Here is a 22,400-nt window from a genome sequence, read left to right on the forward strand (position 1 = left end):
AATTGACTCATGAGGTGTGTTCACGTGTTGTAGTATTTGCGCCTAATGCTTGCTCAGATCCTTACACTCATGAGAACATTTCAGAAGCGTGACCAACAGTTGCATCACGTGTCCCTGGGTGGGGCACAAAATTACTGCACAAATTTAAATGTACATTTACAGCATTTACCAGACGCCCTTATCCAGAGCGACTTACAATCAGTAGTTACAGGGACAGCCCCCCCCTGGAGACACTCAGAGTTAAGTGTCTTGCTCAGGGACACAATGTTAGTAAGTGGGATTTGAACCCGGGTCATTTTTTTCAGGCTTTTATATAGAAAATAACTCCTTCGGGCCGGAAATGAACCAGCGACCTAACGATTACAGGCAGTACAACTACAGTACAATGTACATTTAAGAATATAGAAGTTATGATGCATATGAATAAAACAGAAATAACTTGCTGCAGCTGCAGAATGTGGGCGTCAATCCGGCCAACATTGGCTTCAGTTACCTGACCATGGAGTCGGACAAGTTCATCTGCATCCGGGAGAAGGTGGGCGAACAGAACCAGGTGGTCATCATCGACCTGAGCGACCCCACCAACCCCATCCGGCGCCCCATCACTGCAGACAGCGCCATCATGAACCCCGCCAGCAAGGTCATCGCCCTCAAAGGTCAGTTCCATGGCTGAAAAAATGAAATGAATCTGTCACACCTGACATATGGCTGTAATGTGAATAAACCAGTCAACCCTGCTGCAACCTGTTTATTTACATTAATAAATTATAAATATTTAATAAATAACATTAAATATATTTTTTAAGTTGAGCCAGTGTTCACTTTTATCAGTGTGTGAGCATGACTCCTGTCTGGCGTATAATTGGGCAACATGATCTGTAATTTGCCATGATGAATCTTAATCATATTCTTATTGATTCTGAACTGCCCATACAAGCACAACAGTTTACTTTTATGCTAGTATTGTACTAAAACTTTACTATCAACAAGTTTATTATCTATTTTATTATTTAACACAAATCTCAACTTCATCAAAATCATACACTGTAAAAAGAAAAAAAAACTTTCAAATTTTAAACTGGAAGGCAACCAGCTGCAAAGCATTTTTAGTTTAGTTTAGCAGTGTAGTTCTTACCCCTCAATAGAATCAGTAGTAAACTAGTTATAATTTGCAAGTAACCCTGTGCTGTATAATTGCTATGATTCGGTAATCGTGTTTTTTTATCTCCTAAAGAAGAATAACATAAGTAGAAATATCACCCGAAATATGTTTCTTGTACAGATAATGTCTCACACAAGAAGGAGTATTAGAAAGACACGGATTGTGGAGCGTTCTTCATACACAGCCGAGATCTAGGCATGGGATAGATGTGCACCAAAAAAGCAGTAACAAATATCTAGTAACAATCACTGGATTTTTGGATAAATAGACATGGTTTTAATCATCTTGCAGTGTCATATAGGCAGCAAATAGGCTGCTTGATGAAGGATTTTATCAGATTTGATCAGCTGTGAAACCATTGAAAACCATGAAACTGAAAGTCAAGTGATTGTCATTGTGATACACAGCAGCACAGCACACCGTGACACAACGAAACGTGTCTTCTGTATTTAACCATCACCCTTAGTGAGCAGTGGGCAGCCATGACAGGCGCTCGGGGAGCAGCGTGTGGGGATGGTGCTTCGCTCAGTCGCTAGGCCACCACTGCCCCTTCCAAAAAAATGAAAAGATTTGTATGTGATGAAGAGAAGTGAAAAAAATGTTATTTTATCATAAACATGATGATGTGTGGAGAACGTGAAGGTCAGGATCGTAGCGATTTCATCTCTGTGAGGTAAATACTGTTCATAAAACAAGCCAGCACTTTTACTAACATCCAGATGTTCATTTGATTCTTTCCAATCCCCCTCTTTTCTTCTACCTTCTGCTGTCTGCTCTTTACAAGACGGTGAGTTTATGAACTGTCTTGTTGTCTCTTCTTGTCTGTCCCTCTAATTTCTCCGTATTTCTTCTGTTTTGTTTGAGTCTCAGTGATAAGCATTAAATATGTGCCACAAATAAATCTGTGTGTGTGTGAGTGAGTGTGAAAAGATGGGTGCATATTGGCCTGTAGTGCACCCTACACCCACCCCAGCAGCGTCACCTTTAGTACAACAGCAAGACAGGAGGAAACAAAAGTATTAGATTCTCCTGTTCCTTCTGTTCCTTTTCTTCTGTAGCAAGAGCCAAAAAGGCGAGTAAAATTTTTTATTTGTCACATGCATATCGTTATTATAATAATACAATAGTCTTATAACAGTACAACACGCAGTGAAATGCAGCTTGAACTGCCCTGCTTTGACTGTGCATAGTTAAAGTAAGTTATAAAAATGAATAAAATAGAATAAAAGAAGAAGAATAAGTAGAGTAAAGCAGTTATGTTAACTCCTCCTAAACGCTCACCTTCCATAATCACATCGCTTTCGCACCCCACCATGCTCATGTAGTACCAGCAAGATGTCTCATTTTCAGTTCTTCCGCTCTGTCCCGGATTTTTAGTTTGGTCCGTTACCCAATCGCTTCCTGTAGCCCAACCTCTTCAAAATCCCGGAAGCGACGCATTGACTAATGTTGTGCTTCAATCTAGTTACTACGCAGTGTACCAATCATTTACTCACTTGAACTAGTTGACTAAGTGGGAGGTTTTAGTCCAATGTGACTTTTTAAAATATATATATTTTTTGTTGTTCACTTTATGGTTTTGTAGGGTGGTCGAGCCACACTCGTAGCCACACTCGCCCATGAACCAGACAATCACAAAATCAATTACATTTACAGCGTTTACCAGACGCCCTTATCCAGAGTGACAGGGACAGTCCCCCCTGAAGAGACTTAGGGTTAAGTGTCTTGCTCAGGGACACGATGGTAGTAAGTTGGGTTCGAACCTGGGTCTTCTGGTTCATAGGCGAGTGTGTTAACCCTTGGCTCCTACCACCCACAGGGTCAAACCCCACTGAATGCCTCCAGGGTGACTGTCCCTGTAACAACTGATTGTATGTCGCTTTGGATAAATGCCCCTGATAAGTGTGAATGTTTTATAGACATATTCACCACAGTAGAAAAATGGGCAGTTCTGCCAGATTTGGTCATTTTTGGTGCGTTTCGCTGTTTTTGTTTTGTTTTTCTGTTCATTGTCCAACCGCGTCTGGCAACGCTGGCTGCATGAGCTCTGCTATCTGAAGTTTCGCGCGAGACGTGTACGTGTCCGGGTTAAAGGTCCTGCGCTCTGTCCCGCGTTCCGCTGGCAGCCTCGCGGACCCTGCAGATCTTCAACATGGAGATGAAGAGCAAGATCAAGGCCCACGCCGTGACGGAGGACGTGATGTTCTGGAAGTGGATCTCCGTCAACACCATCGCCCTGGTGACGGACGCGGCGGTCTTCCACTGGAGCATGGAGGGCGACTCGCAGCCGGTGAAAGTGTTCGACCGGCATGCCAGCCTGGCCGGCTGTCAGATCATCAACTACAGAACCGATGAGCAACAGAAGTGGCTGCTGCTAATTGGCATCTCGGCTCAGGTAATGTGTGTGTGTGTGTGTGTGTGTGTGTGTGTGTGTTGTGACCGTATTCGAAGTAAATTCTATCCTCTCTTGGCAGCAAAACCGCGTGGTCGGCGCCATGCAGCTGTACTCCGTGGAGAGGAAGGTGTCGCAGCCCATAGAGGGTCACGCCGCCGCCTTCAGCCAGTTCACGATGGAGGGAAACACGCAGCCCTCCACCCTCTTCTGCTTCACCGTCAGAGGCCAGGCTGGGGGCAAGGTCTCTCTCTCTCTCTCTCTCTCTCTCTCTGTTTCTGGGGTCTCCGATCCCAGTCGGCTCTGTTCTCCTTCGTTGTCCCTGGCTGGCGGGACAACTTGTCCTGCTCCATTCGACTAGCCGAGACCACCACCACCTTTAAGAAGCAGTTGGGAACCCACTTGTTTAAAAAGTATTTCAGACGAGTCCAACACTATGTGCACATGCACACTCACAAAATAAAAAAATGGTCCAGCACTTAACAATTCCCCAGCATGTTCTATTCCTGACAAGTTGCGCCTTATCAGGGCTCTTAGTTTTGTTACTCATAATCTATAAAACCCGAATGAGAATTGCTGGTGTCGTCCTTTTTTAAAAGAAAAGTCGCTTTGGTAAAGAAAAGTAAAGATTTTACAAAAAAACATTTGTACAAAATCGTTTGCTCTGTACTGTGTGTGTGTGTGTGTGTGTGTGTGTATTGTAGAGCGGTGTGTTTGCCGTAATTAATTTTTTTTTTTTTTTTTTGGCCGTGTTGTAGCTGCACATTATAGAGGTGGGTCAGCCCGCGCCGGGTAACCAGCCGTTCGCTAAGAAGGCGGTGGACGTGTTCTTCCCTCCCGAGGCCCAGACGGACTTCCCTGTGGCCATGCAGGTAACGCTGCTGCTCCCAAGCATTGTGACAGTCATTTAAAATAAATAAATAAATAAATAAAGGCTACCGATCCAGACAGAACTCTTTTAACCATTTAGTGTGGTTTCTACCGTAACTATGGATACGTCAGCAACTCGTTAATACGCCATGGAGACCAGGGTCGGGTCAGGGTTTTTTTTTTAATGCCCCCTTTTTGTTAATCGTATCCTGGCCTGGCCGAGATGAATAACACTTGGCGCCTCGGCATGGTACAGAGGCGCCGCTTCTTCCGTCTGGCTTCATCCGGCCGTTTTGCATGTCATGTTCCCTGCAGATCGGCCCGAAATACGGCGTGATCTACCTCATCACCAAGTACGGCTACATCCACCTGTATGATGTGGAGACCGGGGTCTGCATCTACATGAACCGGATCAGCGCGGAGACCATCTTTGTGACGGCCGCTCACCAGAGCACCTCCGGCATTATAGGGGTGAACAAAAAAGGGCAGGTACAGCACCAAACTCTGATTCTTTACCCTAATTTAAATTAAAACACTTCTTCCACTGAAAAAAGTAAGCATATAACATTTTTTTATTAATGTTATATGCTTAATGTTTTAGCATTGCTTTAATGTGAAAAAACTAAACCAACCTGCTGTCAGTAGAATTATAGTTGACTAGTTTACTACTAATTAAAACACTCCTTCCTCTGAAAAAAGTGTGCATATAATTTTTTTTATGAATCTGTCATGCTTAATTTTTTAGAATTGCTGTAATGTGAAAAAACTAAACCAACCTGCTGTCAGTAGAATTATATTTATGTCACGTCTACGGACTTACGGGGGAAGGAAGCGCAGAGGTCTGACATGCTGGGAACGGGGTTTTATTAACAATAAACAAAGAAATACAAATAAAGACTGGCGCGGTGGCCGAAAACGAATTTAACTTAAATAAAGAACATAAACTAACCCGTAGGCGTGTGGCGATTGCCAGAACTCAAAAACACATAAAACTAAACAAGGTCAAGTTCGTGCATAGAGTTCACGAAAATGCCAGCGACCCCGAACGGGCGGAAACTTCCGGCATTTATGAGGCGTCAGGATTGAGTTCCGGTGTGGAGCCCAGCTGCAGGCAATCCTGACAATTTAATCCTTTTTAAAAAAAGGATTTACCAGTTTACTACTAATTAAAACACTTTTTACACTGAAAGAAGTGAGCAATGGCTAAACATAAATTAATTTAAAAACAATTATCTCACTTCAGCATTTCAGCATTGCTGTAATGTGAAAAAACCAAACCAACATGCTGTAGCATTATAGTAAGTAAAAAAAACTAAACAATTTTACTAATTTACTACTAATTAAAAAACCCTTTTTACACTGAAAAAAGTGAGCACTGGCAAAACATACATTTTTTTTTAATTAATCTATCACGCTTAATGTTTCAGCATTGTTGTAATGTGAAAAAAACCAAACCAACATGCTGTAGCATTATAGTAAGTAAAAAAACTAAACAATTTTACTAATTTACTACTAATTAAAAAACCCTTTTTACACTGAAAAAAGTGAGCACTGGCAAAACATACATTTTTTTAAATTAATCTATCACGCTTAATGTTTCAGCATTGCTGTAATGTGAATAAACCCAACCAACCTGCTGTAGCATTATAGTACAGTAAAAAAAAAAAACAATTTTTCTAGTTTACTACTACTCATAAGCATTAATTAGACAGTTTATCAAACAAATAGTTTTCAACTACTGTACGGTTTACATTTTTCACCTCATCCGTACACTGTAAAAAGCGAACACTTCTGACTTTTTTGCACTTTGACTAATACAGTTTAGTAAGAGTTTATTAGGACATTGAGGAGTGAGACCCGATGTATTTATATCTCAGTTTCGCCAAAAAAGTCTGGAGTGTGAAGACTAATTGTAAAACCAAGAAAGTTCTGTTAAAAGCAGGTGGTAGCGGCCCAGTGGGTAAATCAGAAGACCACAAAGACCGGGTTCAAACCCCAGGGGGACTGTCCCAATCACTTCTGGTTGTATGTCGTGCTGGATAAGGCCGTCTGGTAAAAGTGGCTCCCGACTTGCAGCTCAAACACGGCTGGATATTAATCAGAATGTGTGTGTGTGTGTGTGTGTGTGTGTGTGTTTGACAGGTCCTCTCTGTGTGTGTCGAGGAGGAGAACATCGTCAGCTACGCCACCAACGTGCTGCAGAACGCGGATCTGGGTTTGCGTCTGGCCGTGCGCAGTAATCTGCCGGGCGCCGAGGAGCTCTTCACCCACAAGTTCAACACCCTCTTCTCGCAGGGGAGCTACGCGGAGGCGGCCAAGGTGGCTGCGTCTGCTCCGAAGGTACACGTACTGAGACAGAGAGCAGCAGAGGCCATACTACGCCCTCGGTTACGCCAACGCAAAAACTATCAACGCAAGTGTCTCAGCGGAGCAAGAAATTAGCTCGCTGGGAACTCTTCGATGTAAAAGGAAGTTATTCCGTAATTTGTACTTTATATGCAATGTTGGTGTAGGTGTCACATTCCCGGGGTCGGGAAACATGACAACAAACGAGGGGAATGTGTGCGGTGGGAAGACACAGATACCAGGCCCAACCTACCAAACCTAAAGTGCGATATACAACAAATATATCACAACCATTCACAGGAGGACAACACACCATGAAAGGAGAGACAATGCAAATACCCAAAAAAGCCACAACTAACAACCCCATCCACTCTATCACACAACAAAGGCTCATCTCAAACTCTACAACAATCCAAAACTCTCCTCTCGCCTCCTCCTCCTCCGGCTCCACAACAATGAGCCCCGACTGGTGGTTGGAATGGTCCTTAAATGCTCCCTGGGCCTGTGCGTTGATTGGCTGGCAGTTGACCAGGGAATTGGTGGGTGGAACCCTAACTCGAAAATCCAGCTGATGTTTCAGGCCACCGTGGGTTCATATAAATAACTTTATATCGTCACCTTCCTAAAATATTGCCAAAAAAAAATAGCAAAATTTACTTTTTTTTTGCCTCAATCATCGTGTCATGATTCTGGCCACCAGTGATAAAATCAGATCGGTTGATGAATGAAATCACATGACTTACGTGTAAGTTTACATGGTAATTGCACCGAGGAATTATTCTGGGTGAGATTTTTACTTTTTATTGAAAGCTACCTCTGACATCGTGGCATTACAATACATGTTTATTGTAAAATAAAGAAATTCATGTTTTTTTTATTCAGATATATAAATTAGAATGTATAAATTGCTCTATTAGTCAATTAATGTGGAAAAAAATCGAAAATCGACTCGAACTGATTTGGCAAAACAAATTGTTAGATTTATCGATGCGTCGTAAAGATCAAGATTAATCTAAAAAATACTTTTTCTCCCTCTGCAGGGTGTGCTGCGCACAGCGGACACCATCCGGCGCTTCCAGGGCGTGGCCGCGCCCGCTGGCCAGGCCTCGCCCCTGCTGCAGTATTTCGGGGTGCTGCTGGACCAGGGCCAGCTGAACGCGCTGGAGGCGGTGGAGCTGTGCAGGCCCGTCCTGCAGCAGGGCCGCAAGCAGCTGCTGGAGAAGTGGCTCAAGTCCGACAAGGTACCACACACACACACACACACACACACAAATATGCACTGCCTTGAAAAAGTATTCACGTCCCTGGATATTTCTCACATTTCAACACCTTACAACCACAACCTTACATGTTTTTATTAAGATTTAATGTGATGGACCAACACAAAGAAGCACATAATTCATGGTTTTCTCATTTTTAAGTAAATAAAACCTGAAGTGATGTGTGCTGTGCATACCTCCAAGTAAAATCCAGTGCAATCATCCATGGCGTGCCATCACATAACATGTCAACATAAAACATTTAAGTTTGTGGTTGTGAGGTGCCAAAATGTGGAAAAAGTTCAAGGGGTGCGAATACTTTTTCAAGGCCCTGTACACACCAACACACGGAGCCGCAGTCGGACTGATCCTGATCTAATGATCTTTGCTCTCTGCTGCGACGCAGTTGGAGTGCTCCGAGGAGCTGGGGGACCTGGTGAAGCCCGTGGACGCGACGCTGGCGCTGAGCGTCTACCTGCGAGCCAACGTCCCCGCCAAGGTCATTCAGTGCTTCGCAGAGACCGGCCAGTTCCAGAAGATTGTGCTTTACGCGAAAAAGGTACTCGATGAACAACACAGCCTGCCATTTTATACGTTATGTAATAGTGGTTGAAGCATCTACCACACTTCTACCGGGAAGTGGTGCCAGCGTGGCTAGGGAGCAGTGGTGGGGCCTAGCGGTTAAGGAAGCGGCCACGTAATCAGGAGGTTGCCGGTTCGAATCCCGATCCGCCAAGGTGCCACTGAGCAAAGCACCGTCCCCACACACTGCTCCCCGGGCGCCTGTCATGGCTGCCCACTGCTCACTCAGGGTGATGGTTAAATACAGAGGACAAATTTTACTGTGTGCACCATGTGCTGTGCTGCTTCACTTTATCACTTTATTATAGAAACCTCCTTAATAAAGTGTCTCCCTGCAGATGGCCTACACCCCGGACTGGATCGCGCTGTTGCGGAGCGTGATGAGGGCTGGGCCAGATCAGGGCCTGCAGTTTGCTCAGATGCTCGTGCAGGAGGCGGAACCGGTGGCCAGCGTTGACCAGGCACGTGCACCAAGCCGTAGGAGTGGAGGGGTGGCCCGAGGGTTAGCCATCACGCAAAGTCGCAGATGCAGGAAGAGGAAATGGGATCCGGGTCAAAGGTCGTTCCGGGGCGCACGGACCAATAGAAAAAACACACAGTGTCAGTCGCAGTCGGAACCAGAAACTAAACCAGAGGGAGGATGTTAGAGAAAATTGGTCTGGGAAAACACTGCAGAGATGTGACAGATACACAGACACACATACATAATACACACAAATACACAAAATATTCATACAACACAGTTTATTCCCAAGTTTCTGTGAAGTGACGTTTGTGTGTGGCGCGGTGGCTCTTTTCAGATCGTGGATGTGTTCATGGAGGGCAGCCTGGTCCAGCAGTGCACTTCCTTCCTGCTGGACGCCCTGAAGAGCAACAAACCAGAGGAGGGGCACCTTCAGACGCGTCTTCTGGAGATGAACCTCATCCACGCTCCTCAGGTCAGGGCTGAATACCCTTTCTGTAATCCGTCAAGGGGCGGCTGAAAGATAGATCTCCAGATACGTGCTGTATAGTAATTTACTGTGCAGCAATATCCCAAAGTGCTCAGAATTTATTTCAAGATCTTGGAGATGAGGAGTTCATGCGTCGCCCAGGGCTGACACGACACCTTATTATGGATCAGTCCACGATCAATCCACGCTGAAACCAGTTAGGCAGGATTGATCAGGAATTCTTTCAAATGAATGGGAACACCATTGGTTGTTGGTTTTTTGGACCCTGTCCTCTGTTTTTGTTCTTTGCTTTTCCTTTTCGGCCCTCACGCCAGGTTTTGGTTCCTCGTGTTGTGTTCATAATAAATGCCTTTGTTCCCGATGTCCCTCTTGTAACGTCCCCATGTCTAGGGGTCATAGACAGTGACAAAGCAGCGACAGGCTGGTGTTGGACTTCACCAGGTTTCATACGTTTATTCCATGAAAAACTATTTACAGCGCCCAGTCAGTAAAGTAAAGAGTAATACAAGGTGGCACGAAACATGACGGTAACAGGAGCAACGCCGCCGGTCTCAGCATAGACACCGCCCCCTTCTGGCACGTCCGTAGGCGGGGCCACAACTCACACAGACACGACGGAAGGACGCGTTCTGTACGTGACTGTCCTGCAGGCAAACAGCTGACAGACAAACAAACCCTGCACCTCCGTCCCCCTACAACCCTGAGACGTGTTTGGTGTGTGTGTGTGTGTGTGTGATCCACAGGTTGCAGACGCTATTCTGGGGAACCAGATGTTCACGCACTACGACCGCACACACATCGCCCAGCTGTGTGAGAATGCAGGCCTGCTGCAGAGAGCCCTGGAGCATTTCTCCGACCTGTACGACATCAAACGAGCCATCGTGCACACACATCTGCTCAACCCTGAGGTGTGTGTGTGTGTGTGTGTGTGTGTGTGTGTGTCTGTACTATACATGATGCTAAACAGACTGGAATACCAGATTCATGAGGTTGTCCTAATAAACCAAACGAAACTAACTTCTGTGTCTGTGTGTGTGTGTGTGTGTGTGTGAGTGGGTGTGTTCTTAGATTTTATAGGTTAGAGGGGACCAAATGTCCTCATAAAGATATCAAAACCTTAGAATTTAATACAGTGGCTCTCAGATTTAGTCTTGGAAAAGTCCTTTTAATTTGAGATAGAGACACAGATTTTATATAGTTATAAAAATGTAGTCCACATAAACAAACAGACAAATAAATCAACTTTTCCTGTTGATCTTTTACGGCTGTCGTCTTGTCATGGTTAAAAATTCCTGTAAATTGTGTGTGTTCCAGTGGTTGGTGAACTTCTTCAGCTCCCTCTCGGTGGACGACTCTCTGGAGTGTCTGAGGGCGATGCTGTCCGCCAACCTGAGACAGAACCTGCAGCTCAGCGTCCAGGTGGCCTCCAAGTACCACGAGCAGCTGGGGACCCACGCGCTGCTGGACGTCTTCGAGTCCTTCCGGAGCTACGAGGGTCGGTGCCGCCGCCGAGGCCCCCCGGCCTGCTGACACGTCACCTGACTGCAGATTACCGCCGCCGCGCTTGTGCATTAATGTCCAAGGGGTGCTGAGGCACTTCTCCTCAAATGTTCAGCTCATTCACCCTCCACGGATCAGAGGCTGTGGGGCAACAAATATTTTAATCCGATTGTGTTAATAGCCCGAGGTGACTCAAGTTCAAGAATAATCTAGAATAAGTGACTTCAGAGACCACTAGGAGGCGATATAATACAATTCCAGATTCTGTTGTTTGCCTCACAGTGTGTTGCATGATCGTACATCTTCAATTCATTATAAAATTCATTAGTTTATACATGCACTTTCTCGTGTCATTAGAGTCATAAATGGACATGGCTGGTCTGACCGTCAAACACTCTCCCTTCTTCCTGTCTCAGGTCTGTTTTACTTCCTGGGATCTATAGTAAACTTCAGCCAGGACCCAGACGTCCACTTCAAGTACATCCAGGCCGCGTGCAAAACCGGGCAAATCAAAGAGGTGGAGCGCATCTGCCGAGAGAGCAGCTGCTACGACCCCGAACGGGTGAAGAACTTCCTGAAGGTGCGTGGCGCTCGCGGCCTCCTCCGTGTTGCACGTGTACTTTATTCTTAGACCATTTTTTTTATGTGATCTGTGTGCTTGTGTGTGTTTTCCTGGTCACAGGAAGCCAAGCTGACGGACCAGCTGCCTCTGATCATCGTGTGTGACCGCTTCGACTTCGTCCACGACCTCGTGCTCTACCTGTACCGCAACAGCCTGCAGAAGTACATCGAGATTTATGTGCAGAAGGTAGGCGGCGCGTTCGATAATGCCGCGTTCGGCTGTGTACGTCTAAATAAAGGCGAATATCAGGTTGCTGCGATTTGAATCACGGTTTTTGGTTCATTATATTGCCTGTTTCAATGTGCTGCTGATGGGATTCCAGTGAAAGAAGTACACAACATACTTATATATTTTTTTCTAATTAATTATATGATTATTATATAAATATGATTAAATCGTGCAGACGGCTGGCACTTCGTGGGTTGGTACAGGTGCTGTGGTGGTCGAGGAAACTGAACCGAGCCCCGAGTGGGGCACTGGCGGCAATGACAATAATTTACCTATTGGAGAATGCTGACGAAACCAAACTGCCTCATATGCACTCAGGATTATTGTGTGTGTGTGTGTGTGTGTGTGTGTGTGTGTGTGTGCGTACCTGAGCCCAGGTGAACCCCAGTCGGTTGCCGGTGGTTGTTGGTGGCCTGTTGGATGTGGACTGTTCGGAGGACGTGATAAAGAACCTCATCATGGTGGTCAAGGGCCAGTTCAGCACTGATGACCTGGTGGACGAAGTGGAGAAGAGAAACAGGTGACCATCTGTTCCATAAACTTCACTTTCAGTGGCAGCCTGCTGCACCCACAATGTGGGACGGAGAGGTTCAGAAGGTCTTTTCTTCCAACCGCTGTCAGACTCTATAACAAAGACCTCACAGTTGGCCACACACACACAGACAAAATAACACACACACTGGGACACAAACACACACATCAAATGCACCATGGTAGTTACCAATTGTACAGATGTACCCATTGTACATATGTAGATACCGATTGTACATTGTGTAGATAAATACATATTTATTTTTTGCTACTATTACCTTTGTTCTGTCCACTTTCTGCAAATGACAAATGCAATTTCCCACTTGTGGGACTAATAAAGTTTGATCTTATCTTATCTTATCATTACAGAAGTGCCTGTAGCGTAAATATGAGACTATGTTACACTACAACACATTTACACACATTTTTAAACATTTAAGTATTTGTTTTTATAATCTCCAATTTTTATTGTTATATTTTTTGAAAGAAAAATTCAAACATCTGTGCTATATTGTTTTTTCGTGCATAGTTACGATACTTTTTAATTGTTAAGAAATGAATGTAGCATTAAAGTAAAGATCATGACATAATTATTAAATACATTAAAAATCAATTAGATAAGGTTTAGAGAAGTTATATTCAATAAATGCAGACGTCATTCATCTTTTTTTTTTTTTTTTTTTAAACCCTGGCCCCTCCCTTAGACTGAAGCTCCTCCTCCCGTGGCTGGAGTCCCGAGTGAACGAGGGCTGCGAGGAAGCGGCTACCCACAATGCCGTGGCCAAGATCTACATCGACAGCAACAACAACCCGGAGCGCTTCCTGCGGGAGAACGGCCATTACGACAGCCCGGTGGTGGGCCGCTACTGCGAGAAGAGAGACCCCCACCTGGCCTTCGTGGCGTACGAGAGGGGCAAGTGTGACGGGGAACTCATCAAGGTGAGCCCAAAATTAGCCTTTCTTGGTGTGAGAGGTTAGGTATGCGCTATAGGAAGGACAGAAAACATGACTTTTTGTATTTGGTATAGACATAACAAAAATAATTAAAAAAAAAAATCAGATTAGATAAATACTAGGCCTTTATAAATATTTCTTCATCTTTAAAATATCGTTGTCATTTGTTCATGAGGCATAAATGGTTCTAGGTGTGCAACGAGAACTCGCTCTTCAAAAGCGAAGCTCGCTATCTGGTACGGCGGAAAGACGCGGAACTCTGGGCCTCCGTGTTGGACGAGGAGAACCCCTTCAGGCGGCCGCTGGTGGACCAGGTACGGGCGGAGCTGCTCCGCTTTCAGAGGGCTTTGGGGTGGACTGAGGACGTGTGAAGCAGAGAAGGGAGCTTGAAACTCTCACACAGGTGGTGCAGACGGCGCTCCCCGAGACGCAGGACCCGGAGGAGGTGTCCGTCACGGTCAAGGCCTTCATGACGGCCGACCTGCCCAACGAGCTGATCGAGCTGCTGGAGAAGATCGTGCTGGACAACTCTGTCTTCAGTGAGCACAGGTCAGAGGCGCGCGTCCGTACGCTTGCCCCCGGCAAACGTGCGCGGCATCGGTCTCATTGTTCCGCCTGCAAAAAAACACCCCAGGAACCTGCAGAACCTACTGATCCTGACGGCCATCAAAGCCGACCGCACGCGCGTGATGGAGTACATCGACCGCCTGGACAACTACGACGCGCCAGACATCGCCAACATCGCCATCAGCAACCAGCTGTACGAGGAGGCCTTCACCATCTTCAAGAAGTTTGACGTCAACACGTCGGCCATACAGGTCGGAAACTGCCCTTTAATTCAGCCGTTTGATCCACAAACGGCGTTTTTGACCCAGATTTTCAGTTCTGGTTCGCTTTCATTTCCTTTTGGTCAAATAACAAGTGGAATAAATGTTGTGGAACGTGTGTCGCGTCTCAGGTGCTGATTGAGCAGATCGGGAACCTGGACCGCGCGTACGAGTTCGCGGAGCAGTGCGGGGAGCCGGCGGTGTGGAGCCAGCTGGCCCGGGCGCAGCTGCAGAGGGACCTGGTCAAGGAGGCCATCGACTCCTACATCCGGGCTGATGACCCCACCGCGTACATGGAGGTGGTCGGCGCCGCGGGCAGGACCGGTAAAGGTCTTCAACGTCTGAAGAAAGCTCCACCTAGTGGCGCTTCCTCATGTGACACTTTCTACTTGTTCACTAAATGGGCAGTGGTGGGGCCTAGCGGTTACGGAAGCGGCCCCCTAATCAGAAGGTTGCCGGTTCGAATCCCGATCCGCCGAGGTGCCACTGAGCAAAGCACCGTCCCCACACGCTGCTCCCCGGGCGCCTGTCATGGCTGCCCACTGCTCACCAAGGGTGATGGGTTAAATGCAGAGGACAAATTTCACTGTGTGCACCGTGTGCTGTGCTGCAAGTGACTTCACTTCACTTTGTTTATTGCTTTGTTAAATACTCCAAAACACAGTGTGTAATTCATAATTAGTTTATGTGTTCGGTCGTTTCCTACAAACTACATTATATAGTGAAGAATAAGTTTTCATATAAGTTTTAAGCATATAAGTTTTCATAACCCTTGGCTGGCCAATGTACTTGTGCGTATTACACACACTCCATACCTTTTTTCATCATGTAGGAACCTAAACGGTCCTGATGGTGTGTGTTGGCAGATAACTGGGAGGAGCTGGTGAAGTTCTTGCAGATGGCACGCCGGAAGTCAAGGGATTCGTACGTCGACACGGAGTTCGTCTTCGCTCTAGCCAAAACCAACCGGCTGGCCGAGCTGGAGGACTTCCTGGGCGGCCCCAACAACGGCCACACACAGCAGGTCTTTCAAAGGCTCGCCCGCACCCACACGCAGCCCATATGCAGTACTGGTGTGAGATGGGAGGTCCCAGGTCCATGACGTTTCACGTGTTAATGAAGACCCCCACTTTATCTCCTCCCCCTCATAAACGAGGAGCGTCGCCAGGAGGCCCGAGATGGCAAGACAGGAAATAATGTTGTGTTGTACATCCCATGGTGTAGGATCCCTAGTGGCCGGTTGGGTGTATTGCAGTTTACCCAATATGTCATGATTAAGGGCGAGAAGGAAGGTTTAAGGCTGCTTATAACCTCGTTTTATGGACTTTTTTTTTTTGGTCTGTGCAGGTCGGGGACCGTTGTTTTGACGAGGCCATGTACGAGGCGGCGAAGCTGCTCTACAACAGCGTGTCCAACTTCGCCCGCCTGGCCTCCACGCTGGTGCGCCTGGGAGAGTTCCAGGCGGCCGTGGACAGCGGCCGCAAAGCCAACTCCACCCGCACCTGGAAGGAGGTGAGCTGTGACTGGCCAGTTGTCCTGTCCCGTGATTGGCCGCCGGGTACCATCCAGTGTGTTGTTGTTCAGGTGTGCTTCGCGTGCGTAGAGGGGGAGGAGTTTAGGCTGGCCCAAATCTGCGGCCTACACATCGTCACCCACGCGGACGAGTTGGAGGAGCTCATCAGCTACTATCAGGTACGCACGCGCGTGCCGCAGCTCTTCCCGGGGCGAGCTGGTCCTTGACGCCCCCGTCTTGTCCTCAGGACCGTGGCTACTTTGAAGAGCTGATCGCGCTGCTGGAGGCGGCCCTGGGTTTGGAGCGCGCTCACATGGGCATGTTCACCGAACTGGCCATCCTCTACTCCAAATACAAGCCGCAGAAGATGAGGGAGCACCTGGAGCTCTTCTGGTCCAGAGTCAACATCCCCAAGGTCCACAGGCATCTCATTTCATTTTTAGCTCATTAATTACACTTTTAGACATAACTGTGATGAGTTCTTAATGCTCAAGTTTGCTATAATGTTTACAACTATTACAGAGACAAGTGTGTGAATAAATTAATTGTAAAAATTAACAGTAAAAAAATGTTTATTGATTTTTCCCAAAAGTGGATGTGTTAGCCAAACAGTTGGGTTGATTGTACATTTGTACATTTACAGTATTTACCAGACGCGCTTATCCAGAGTGACTTACAATCAGTAGTTACAGGGACAGTCCCCCCCCCCCTTGAGAGACTCAGGGTTAAGCGTCTTGCTCAGGGACACGATGGTAGTAAGTGGGATTTGAACCTGGGTCTTCTGGTTCATAGGCGAGTGTGTTACCCACTAGGCTACTACCACCCATAGTTTGTGTTTGACAGGTGATTGATTGACGCTTGTGTGTGTTAACTGTCACGACGGCGAGCTGACAGGGGAAGGAGGCGCAGAGACAAGGATTTATTAGTAACAATAAAGGAACACAAATAAACAAGGCACAATGGCCGAAAAGGGAAATAAAGGGGATCAACATAAACTAGCCCCCAGGCATGTGGCGGTTGCCAGAACTCAAAAGGTTGCCAGATACAGAACTTCTTAACACAACTCAAACGGGTGCAGGGTCCACTAAGAGTTCACCAAACTGAGTTCACTAAGATGTCGCCACTGCAGAAGGGGCGGAGTCACAGACTTTTAACAGCTGTCCGAATTGGCTTAAGCTGTAGCGATCACCTGAAGCCAATCCCGGCATTAACAGTAATTACTGCATTAATTAATGCAGCAATTAACGCAGACATGTTACAGCCATATATTTTACGTGATTGACAGGTGTAGCTTTGCATAATGAAAAAAAAACATAAAAATTATATGACTTATATATGTGGGTACTATGCGGTGTGATATGCGCTGTAGACCTACTTTGACTCATGCATTTTATGGTGCTTTGAAATATGAAACTTGTCCTGACTGGCCTGTGATTGGTCAGGTGCTGCGTGCCGCAGAGGCAGCCCACTTGTGGGCGGAGCTCGTGTTCCTGTATGATAAGTATGAAGAGTACGACAACGCCGTCCTGACCATGATCATGCACCCCAGTGATGCATGGAGGGAGGGGCCTTTTAAAGAGATCATAGCCAAGGTAACACACACACACACACACACACACAACATGTTACACATCCACCCGTGTCATATGATTTATGTGTGTGTGTGTGTTTGACACAGGTGGCGAACTTGGAGCTCTACTACAAATCCCTGCAGTTTTATTTGGACTATAAACCTTTGTTGCTTAACGACCTCCTGAGTGTCCTAGCGCCACGCCTTGACCACACCCGAGCAGTCAGCTTCTTCACAAAGGTGCGGCAGACACACACATGCAACAGTTACCACGCCTACCCAGTGACAATTCCTCCTGCACTTCGCTCAGTGTGACCTTTGACTTTCCCCCGGTGACCTTTGACCCCAGACTCTGTGGGTGTTGCGCTCTTCTCTCAGGTGAAGGAGCTTCAGCTCGCGAGGCCGTACCTGCGCTCCGTACAGAACCACAACAACCGAGCCGTCAACGAGGCGTTAAACACGCTGCTGATGCAGGAGGAGGACTACCAGGTTCATTCACATGCAGAGTCACGTTATTTTTCTTCGAATTCTCGTCGACCCCTTCAGTATATATGTGTGTATAGTATATATAAATATGCAGTTTGTGTCACTGCTCAGGGGTTGCGGGCCTCCATAGATGCATACGACAACTTCGACAGCATGGTACTGGCGCAGATGCTGGAGAAGCACGAGCTGGTAGAGTTCCGGCGCATTGCTGCGTACTTATATAAAAGCAACGGACGCTGGGCACAAAGCGTGGAGCTCTGCAAGAAGGACAAACTCTACAAGGTACCAGCACTCAGTGATGAACATTACACATTCACATACTTTTCGAAAGACTATGTTTCAGCCAGTCACCTGGTTTTTATATATCCGGAGAAAGTAGACAAATCATAGATCTTCATTTGGTCACATTGACATTAAAGTTTTATATATACTGTACTGGGTTGGGGTCGAATGGTGGAATCTGGTGAAAAGTTTGTAAATGTGTTACTGATGTTTGTGTAGGACGAGATGCAGTACTGGGTTGGGGTTGAATGGTGGAATCTGGTGGAAAGTTTGTAAATGTGCTACTGATGTTTGTGAAGGACGCAATGCAGTTCTAGGTTGGGGTTGAATGGTGGAATCTGGTGGAAAGTTTGTAAATGTGCTACTGATGTTTGTGTAGGACGAGATGCAGTACTGGGTTGGGGTTGAATGGTGGAATCTGGTGGAATGTTGGTAAATGTGTTACTGATGTTTGCGTAGGACGTGATGCAGTTCAGGGTTGGGGTTGAATGGTGGAATGTGGTGGAAAGTTTGTAAATGTGTTACTGATGTTTGCGTAGGACGAGATGCAGTACTGGGTTGGGGTTGAATGGTGGAATCTGGTGGAAAGTTTGTAAATGTGCTACTGATGTTTGTGTAGGACGCGATGCAATACTGGGTTGGGGTTGAATGGTGGAATCTGGTGGAAAGTTTGTAAATGTGCTACTGATGTTTGTGTAGGACGAGATGCAGTACTGGGTTGGGGTTGAATGGTGGAATCTGGTGGAAAGTTTGTAAATGTGCTACTGATGTTTGTGTAGGATGCGATGCAATACTGGGTTGGGGTTGAATGGTGGAATCTGGTGGAAAGTTTGTAAATGTGCTACTGATGTTTGTGTAGGACGAGATGCAGTACTGGGTTGGGGTTGAATGGTGGAATCTGGTGGAAAGTTTGTAAATGTGTTACTGATGTTTGTGTAGGACGCGATGCATTTCTAGGTTGGGGTTGAATGGGGGAATCTGGTGGAACGTTTGTAAATGTGCTACTGATGTTTGTGTAGGACGAGATGCAGTACTGGGTTGGGGTTGAATGGTGGAATCTGGTGGAACGTTTGTAAATGTGTTACTGATGTTTGTGTAGGACGTGATGCAGTTCTGGGTTGGGGTTGAATGGTGGAATCTGGTGGAAAGTTTGTAAATGTGCTACTGATGTTTGTGTAGGACGCGATGCAGTTCTGGGTTGGGGTTGAGTGGTGGAATCTGGTGGAAAGTTTGTAAATGTGCTACTGATGTTTGTGTAGGACGCGATGCAGTTCTGGGTTGGGGTTGAGTGGTGGAATCTGGTGGAAAGTTTGTAAATGTGTTACTGATGTTTGTGTAGGACGAGATGCAGTACTGGGTTGGGGTTGAATGGTGGAATCTGGTGGAACGTTTGTAAATGTGCTACTGATGTTTGTGTAGGACGAGATGCAGTACTGGGTTGGGGTTGAATGGTGGAATCTGGTGGAAAGTTTGTAAATGTGTTACTGATGTTTGTGTAGGACGCGATGCATTTCTAGGTTGGGGTTGAATGGGGGAATCTGGTGGAACGTTTGTAAATGTGTTACTGATGTTTGTGTAGGACGAGATGCAGTTCTGGGTTGGGGTTGAATGGTGGAATCTGGTGGAAAGTTTGTAAATGTGTTACTGATGTTTGTGTAGGATGCGATGCAGTTCTGGGTTGGGGTTGAATGGTGTAATCTGGTGTAAAGTTTGTAAATGTGTTACTGATGTTTGTGTAGGACGAGATGCAGTTCTGGGTTGGGGTTGAATGGTGTAATCTGGTGGAAAGTTTTTAAATGTGCTACTGATGTTTGTGTAGGACGAGATGCAGTTCTGGGTTGGGGTTGAATGGTGTAATCTGGTGGAAAGTTTTTAAATGTGCTACTGATGTTTGTGTAGGACGAGATGCAGTTCTGGGTTGGGGTTGAATGGTGTAATCTGGTGGAAAGTTTTTAAATGTGCTACTGATGTTTGTGTAGGATGCGATGCAATACGCCGCCGAGTCACAGGACTCTGACCTGGCCGAGTCCCTGCTGCAGTGGTTTCTGGGAGAGGGCCATAAGGAATGCTTCGCCGCCTGCCTTTTCTCCTGCTACTCCCTGCTCCATCCAGACCTGGTGCTGGAGCTGGCATGGAGGCACAACATCACCGACTTCACCATGCCCTATTTCATCCAGGTCATGAGGGAGTATCTCACCAAGGTCAGTTCATTAGAGCCACAGATCACCAGTTCCCCATTCATCAGTGACAAAAGATCCAACGCAGGTCAGAGTCAGACCACACCTGTATGCAGGATACTGTGATACAGTTCTAACAGTCTATCAAAAAGGAAGAAATATATCATTCAAACTCTCTAAAATTTACACGAGATGTAAGTAAAGTTTTCTTCATTTATATGTGCGTATGATGCATATGATGAGCAGCCATCATCAGCCTTCTTCTGGTGAGAAACTGACCATTGATGATTGGCTAGAAGTGGATACATTGGATAGGTGTATATCTGTATTAAAATGGCTTGTTAATCAGTGTCTGGCTAGTATAATTACTAGAATCTACTGATTTTTACTAAGCGAATGTGCGTTGGGGTTTGATTGACCTGTGGATTCTCTTACAGGTGGATGGGTTAGCGCAGCAGGTGACGGTCTCTGGTCCTTTTCTTTCTCTCTTTTATGCCTGCGTTTGTTGCCATAGCGATGCAGTAGAGGGTGTAGCATGTGCAGCCGCCATAGCCACGCGTCCTTCCAGAGAGCCGACGATGCTCCGGGCCCGGGTCCGCCATGATGGGCGGGGTTTCAAGGTCTGGACTGCAAATGGCTCTCTTGAAGGAAAGCTGGCCGGTCCGGGGTTAGAGAAAAGCTTAACTGACACGCCCAGTTTCCTGAGATTTCCCACACACTCCTAACTGCTCCTTAACACAATGACAATGCACTAGTATTATTGTTATTATTGCGAATTTAGTTACACATTTATAAAAAATATATAATGCATTTTTGTGAAATCTGCAAACCAGTGATTACTATAACTATGACTAAATCCTGCCTGTGTGTGTAACTATATTAATGTGTGTCTTGTTGTTTCTTAGATTTTTTTTGTTTTTAGGATACGCTGTGATGTGTGCTCAGTGACCTTATAGATAATTAACTTGTGAAAACAGAAACTTCCAACTCCACCATCCCCGCATTCATTTAACTTTTTCCCAAGTGCATATTGATATATGACAAAAAAAATACAATTTCAAACATGCATTCAAACCAAAAAAGTTGCACCTTGGATTTTAAAACGAAACATACTTTTCAATGTCTCTCATAGGACTTATACTCATTTATACTACCAGTCAAATATTCTTGTCCATCTCATTTATGGAGACTATAATGGTTATATTGATTTAGATTGACTGAATATTTATAATGTTTTGTGTAAATTGTGGTAAACAGTGTAAGGAAACATTAATGGACTCTCAGTCACATGATTCCATCCATGTGACCGGGAGCTACACGAAGATGAGTTAACGTGACTCCTATAAATTGGCAAGATGGCCACTGCCAGCCGCTCAGTCATTGATTGGCTTGACTCGGCTCCTTCTCCACCTCAACCAAGTAAGATTGATCCTGTTCATCTCCTCACCTCTCAACTCTCCCCCTTCATCCTGTCCCCTCCCCAATTCAACCTAAAACGCGAACAACAACATCCGTGTGGTGTTGCGGCTCACGCCGGCTCTCGTTCGCATGTTAAACCGGAGGAAACTCACCTGCCTCCTCGTGTCCAATCTCACCGGGGTTCCTCGTTTCTTCCCACACGCGCTCACGTTCTGGTCCCGCACCGGTACCGTGACACACAAAATGAGTCATTTTGAGGCTGGGCGAGGTGACAGCAGGTCCTGTGTCAGTATCCTGGGGAGAAGGGCTGTCACGCTGGGACGTGATTGGCTGTCGGAGGAGGTTAGGGAGAAGCATCAGGCCACCACCAGTTGTGAAGTGCGGGTCGCTTGACTGCCGGGGCAGTGCTGTTGTGATGGAGGCGTCAGACTGACGGGCAGACCTGGCTTTTAACTCTGGCTTTGACCTCTGACCTCTGTCTTTCTCAACCTACGATAGGTGGATAAACTGGAGGAGTCTGAGAAACAAAGAGCCACTAAGGAGGAAGTGCCAGAAGACTCACCTTTAGTGTATGGTGAGCACACTCTCTTATTAATATGTTGTTGTTTTTTTGTGGTAGGACTGGGTTTAGGCTAAAATTCTTGTTACCTAGAGGTAACTAGACATTTACAATATAATATGTTAAATATTTTGTAACTTATGTCTTCATAAGGACGTGTGTATATTG

General features: G+C 46.1%; 1 protein-coding gene across 5 annotated transcripts in view; it reads left to right on the forward strand.

Moving 5' to 3' along the window:
* Positions 1-22,400, forward strand: part of cltcl1 (clathrin, heavy chain-like 1) — a 29,311-nt gene that overhangs the window by 5,709 nt on the left and 1,202 nt on the right. The window contains exons 2-33 of one of the 5 annotated variants that reach the window (XM_028997133.1): positions 449-656; positions 1,947-1,949; positions 3,289-3,557; positions 3,637-3,798; positions 4,313-4,426; positions 4,740-4,913; positions 6,567-6,764; positions 7,811-8,011; positions 8,436-8,588; positions 8,950-9,072; positions 9,412-9,549; positions 10,308-10,472; positions 10,879-11,059; positions 11,481-11,644; positions 11,747-11,872; positions 12,292-12,434; positions 13,150-13,384; positions 13,591-13,713; positions 13,803-13,948; positions 14,034-14,217; positions 14,358-14,550; positions 15,093-15,250; positions 15,574-15,738; positions 15,811-15,918; positions 15,987-16,154; positions 17,182-17,331; positions 17,418-17,549; positions 17,688-17,798; positions 17,907-18,077; positions 20,057-20,278; positions 20,692-20,718; positions 22,172-22,247. In XM_028997133.1, coding sequence (XP_028852966.1) covers positions 449-656; positions 1,947-1,949; positions 3,289-3,557; positions 3,637-3,798; positions 4,313-4,426; positions 4,740-4,913; positions 6,567-6,764; positions 7,811-8,011; positions 8,436-8,588; positions 8,950-9,072; positions 9,412-9,549; positions 10,308-10,472; positions 10,879-11,059; positions 11,481-11,644; positions 11,747-11,872; positions 12,292-12,434; positions 13,150-13,384; positions 13,591-13,713; positions 13,803-13,948; positions 14,034-14,217; positions 14,358-14,550; positions 15,093-15,250; positions 15,574-15,738; positions 15,811-15,918; positions 15,987-16,154; positions 17,182-17,331; positions 17,418-17,549; positions 17,688-17,798; positions 17,907-18,077; positions 20,057-20,278; positions 20,692-20,718; positions 22,172-22,247 — 4,891 coding nt within the window. Of the gene's footprint in view, positions 1-448; positions 657-1,946; positions 1,950-3,288; positions 3,558-3,636; positions 3,799-4,312; positions 4,427-4,739; positions 4,914-6,566; positions 6,765-7,810; positions 8,012-8,435; positions 8,589-8,949; positions 9,073-9,411; positions 9,550-10,307; positions 10,473-10,878; positions 11,060-11,480; positions 11,645-11,746; positions 11,873-12,291; positions 12,435-13,149; positions 13,385-13,590; positions 13,714-13,802; positions 13,949-14,033; positions 14,218-14,357; positions 14,551-15,092; positions 15,251-15,573; positions 15,739-15,810; positions 15,919-15,986; positions 16,155-17,181; positions 17,332-17,417; positions 17,550-17,658; positions 17,799-17,906; positions 18,078-20,056; positions 20,279-20,691; positions 20,719-22,171; positions 22,248-22,400 lie in introns of those variants that run through there. The other 4 variants (XM_028997135.1, XM_028997134.1, XM_028997136.1 and 1 more) reach the window with 4 other exon arrangements.

Source organism: Denticeps clupeoides, chromosome 11, assembly GCF_900700375.1.
Source record: "Denticeps clupeoides chromosome 11, fDenClu1.1, whole genome shotgun sequence".
Lineage (NCBI taxonomy): Eukaryota > Metazoa > Chordata > Actinopteri > Clupeiformes > Denticipitidae > Denticeps > Denticeps clupeoides.